Source organism: Vollenhovia emeryi, unplaced genomic scaffold, assembly GCF_000949405.1.
Source record: "Vollenhovia emeryi isolate VEMERY1.0 unplaced genomic scaffold, V.emery_V1.0 DF940752.1, whole genome shotgun sequence".
Classification (NCBI taxonomy): Eukaryota; Metazoa; Arthropoda; class Insecta; order Hymenoptera; family Formicidae; genus Vollenhovia; species Vollenhovia emeryi.
This window is the reverse complement of record NW_011965614.1, coordinates 1-4,301: the sequence shown is the minus strand read 5'-3', so window position 1 is coordinate 4,301 and position 4,301 is coordinate 1. Positions and strand designations below refer to the sequence as shown.

The window sequence follows — 4,301 nt, the reverse complement described above, 5'->3', positions numbered from 1 at the left end:
GCCACCCCCCGCAACTCTGCCGGAACACCGGCGTGCAATGAGTTACGGAGGGTCTAGTGGAGCGCTCTTGGTCAGCGGACGATCGACCTAAGGAACCGCCGGAGCCTAAAGCGGCACACTGACGGCTCCCGGTCGATCGCCCGCCTAAGCCCCCCCACCACGACAAGGTGGCGCTCCTCGGGGGGGGGGGTGGTTTAATCTAACTTAACCTAATTTAACCCTAACCTAACCTAAGTCTAATGTAAACTAAAATAATTTCAGAAGGTAAAAAGTAAGAACACTGCTTGCTATAAATTCGTTATTCACAGTAGTGACTACTTTAAAAAAGAAAGAAAATAAGTTGGCGACCTTAGCGCCAAGAGTCACGTGAGGCATTTTTACTTTTTGTGAAGGTTAGTATATTTTATAAAAGTAAAATCTTTTTAACATATGGAGTTAAATTAACTGATAAAGAATTGATAATTTTGCATGAAAATCTAGCTTGCATAGATATTAATTAGTCCGACTGATTTAGAAATCTTAGCGGATAATGCATTCGGAACTGTAAATAGATTAGATAATTGCAATGTTATTATTGCTATAAAAAATTGTTTACTGTAGAGAATGTATCTGTTAAGAGTATGTAAATGTAACTAATAACTTTTGAGTTCTTTGTGACCTGTTTCACACTGATAAAGAGAGTTTCCTCTACTTCATACTTAAATATAAGAATCTTTTTTCATACAAATTTAAATATTGAATAATATTAATACAAAATTTTGACAAATATATATATATATATTTGTAGACTTCAAATGACATTGAACCCACATTGAAGTTGATGAGAGAAAAATATGCAAAGTATGGACTTACTTTGGGAGTGCAAGCCGTAATTGTTGGTGCAGAGTTGGATTACATTAAGCATTCCTATATAATTATTAATGACATATGTTACGAGGTGGAGACTGCCTTAAAAGCAATTGATATAGCGTTCAAATCAACATATGCGTTAGATACCAACTACCCAAGTGAATGTGCCAGGGAATGGCTATTTTTGCAACGATGTTGCAAAATCTCTACACCAAGCGACAAAGATATTTGTAATCTTACAGTACTAGGTTTAATAGAAGAGTACCTAAAGATTAAGGCTGACAGTTAAGTAAGTAAAGTTGAGTTAAAGCATGTTAAGCTATCCTTGCGTGATGAAGTGATTAATTAAAAGTAATCTTTTTTTATTAATAAGTAAAAAAATATATAATTTTTTTTTCAAATTCTCTAAATTTTATACTATGTTGGAAAAACATGCTAATATTCTTATATCTCAAATTAATACAAAACCAGGTCTCCCACGTAATCAGGTTGAGTCTATAGTCGAAAATATTTGTAGTTTTCTCAGTGGAAGTTTCCTTAACATTTTGAAGCAAAAAGTATTAAATACACTTTCAACTTGTCACGCAAAGGCGGAAGATATTAACAGCATTAAAGATATGTTTAAATCCCTAAGTAATCCATTCCACCATCTATCCACAGAATACAAACGCATAAAGTATTTTAAATCTACAGGCGCATATATACCACCTGAAACTTACTACATTAATTCTTGTATAGAGAAGAAAAATACAAACAATGGTGTAAAACTGCAAATGAAACCAGTAACTGCACAGTACATTTCACTTAGAAAAGTTCTAAAGAAATTTTTTGAGCTTCCTGATGCTTTCAATAGTACAATACAATACATGCAGCAACTACGAGCCAAATATGATATATAATTTTATACAATGTGAAAGATGGCGATCTGTAACCACTAAATATTTTAAACAGTCGGATATAGTGTTTCCACTTCTAATTTATTATGATGACTGGGAACCTAATAACCCTCTGGGACCACATTTAGAAAAGATAGGTGCAGTGTATGTAACAGTACCCTGTCTGCCCCCAGAATGCCAATCCAAGTTGGATAATATCTTTTTAGCTCTTCTGTTTCATAGTAATGATAGAAAGAATTTTGGTAATAGGAAAACATTTGCTCCATTGATTAATGAACTCATTTTCTTAGAAACTGAAGGGATAGAAATAAATACAATGAAAGAGAATAAGAGAGTTTATTTTGCTACCAGTATTTTGACTGAAGATAATCTTGGTATTCACTCCATGTGTGGATTAGTTGAAAGTTTTTCTGCTAAATTTATGTGCCGTTTTTGTAAAGCATTAAAACTTTTGACCGAGGTCCAGTGCACTGAAGACTTAACTTTGTTAAGAACTTCTGAAAGCTACCAAAATGACTTAAGTGCAGAAAATGCAAGTCTGACTGGAATTAAAGAAGAGTGTATTTTTAATGTCGTACCATCGATAGATATTATAGAAATGCCTTTTGTTGATGGAATGCACGACTGTTTGGAAGGTATAGGACACTACTCAATGATTCCTATCTTGAAACACTTTTCACACTTAGATCCCTTATTTATAAAAACGCTCAACTGCAGAATAAATATATTTAATTATGGTCCTTATGACAGTCTAAATAAGCCACCTTGTATAACTCTTGAAATGTTAGAAAAGAGTAAATTGAAAATGACAGCAAATGAAATGAGTGTACTCGTACGTTTGTTTGGGAATCTTTATTGGCGATCTAGTTCATGAAAATGATGAGTTCTGGCAATTATATCTATTATTACATGATATCTTTAGCATAATTCAGGCAAAAAGACTTCCATCGGATATAAAATGTTTTACAAATTTTAACAAAAGAGCACAATGAGTTATACCTTAGAATCACCGGAGAAAAATTGAAACCTAAACATCATTTTCTTTTGCACTATGCCAGAATATTTAATTACATACATGGGGCCGTTTGCAAATGTATCCTGCATGCGTTTCGAAGCTATGCATAAACGTTTGAAAGCATATTGCACTGCAACAGAATCAAGAAAAAATCTTCTCTTGTCTCTTGCTATCAAATTTCAGCTGAGTTTGTGCTATAGATTTACAACACAGTGTAGCATTTTATTTTGCCTTCTTAGAGGGCCTGGAAAAAGTAAAAAGCTTTCAGAATTTCCTCAGTATTCGTTCTTCAAATTATCACTCCCTAATTCTCTGATAATGAATTCTGAAAATTATTGTATGAACTGGATAGAATGGAAAAATGTTCGATATAAACTTGGATTTGCTCTTATTACGGGAACAGATAGTTCTGGAGATTTATGCTTTGGACTTATAAAAATTATTTTATTACATGAAGGTGAACCTTTGTTTATATGTTCACCTTTATTTAATATAGGATTAAATTCTCATGTCAAAGGGTATGAAGTAGAATGTGACAATGAAAATGATAAATGGTTTTGCATAAAAGGTACTGAACTTGTTGATTACCAACCACTTTACATGTATCAAATGGCAAATGGAGAACGTTACATTGTTTTAAAGAATTTTTGTGAGACTGATAAATTAAAAATAAAAATTTGTTTATTTTACTATGATTGTCACATGATACTTACTACTAAAATATTTATATTTTTGGTTGGTTGGTAATCAACAAGTTCAGTAACCTTTTATGCAAAACCATTTATCATTTTCATTGTTACATTCTACTTCATATCCTTTGACATGACTACTTTGCGAACTTCTGTGTTTAAAAAATAAAAACATAAGGGGCTCAGAGCCAGAATAAGATGTTAGTTAGTTAGGAATGACATTTCAACATCTACTAAATTAAGTTTACCTCAATTTTTATATGCAATAGAACTCATACTTCAATCAACTTGCTTTTCCTTTAATAACAAATTCTATGAACAAATTTTTGGTACACCGATGGGATCCCCATTATCCCCCATATTAGCTGATATTATTATGGACGATCTGGAAACGCACTGCATTGATTCTTTAGATTTTGATATCCCTGTTTTTTATAGATACGTTGAGGTGGCGACACGACAGTGAAAGTGAGCGGACGTATAGAGCGACGGAAGAAGAAAATTGTGAAGAGTAGTGGATTTGGAGGGAGGAAGGAGAGAGGAGACGGAGGGTCAGAGAGAGCGGAGGCAGGAGAACGTGGAGATATAAGGTAGGTCAGACACAAAGAGCGGAAATACTAATTAAGAAGCAATATAGAGACGGGTAGAGGACGAATTAGGTTAGAGTGACAGGTAAGAACACGAGGGAGATAAAGAGGAGGAAGGCGACAACTGCCGGAGGAAAAGAGAAAGAAAGGAAGGGAACTTACCGACAGCAATAGGAAACAGATAACCGACAGGGAAGAAACGGACAAGTGTACCGACGGATGGAGAAAGAAGGAGAAAAAGCAACGGAAAAGAGGCAACAAGAAG

At 34.2% G+C, this 4,301-nt stretch overlaps 1 protein-coding gene across 1 annotated transcript; it reads left to right on the top strand.

Annotated features, from left to right (window-relative positions):
* Window positions 1–780: 780 nt before the first annotated feature.
* On the top strand, window positions 781–1,198 carry LOC105555772. The gene has a single exon (XM_012002815.1). The coding sequence runs from the start codon at window positions 821–823 to the stop codon at window positions 1,136–1,138; it is 318 nt and encodes a 105-aa protein (XP_011858205.1). The 5' UTR covers window positions 781–820; the 3' UTR covers window positions 1,139–1,198.
* The last annotated feature ends 3,103 nt before the right edge of the window (window positions 1,199–4,301 follow it).

What these genes read in the sequence shown, in the direction of transcription:
- LOC105555772 (XM_012002815.1), top strand. Translation starts at nt 821, where the DNA reads ATGAGAGAAAAATATGCAAAGTATGGACTTACTTTGGGAGTGCAAGCC.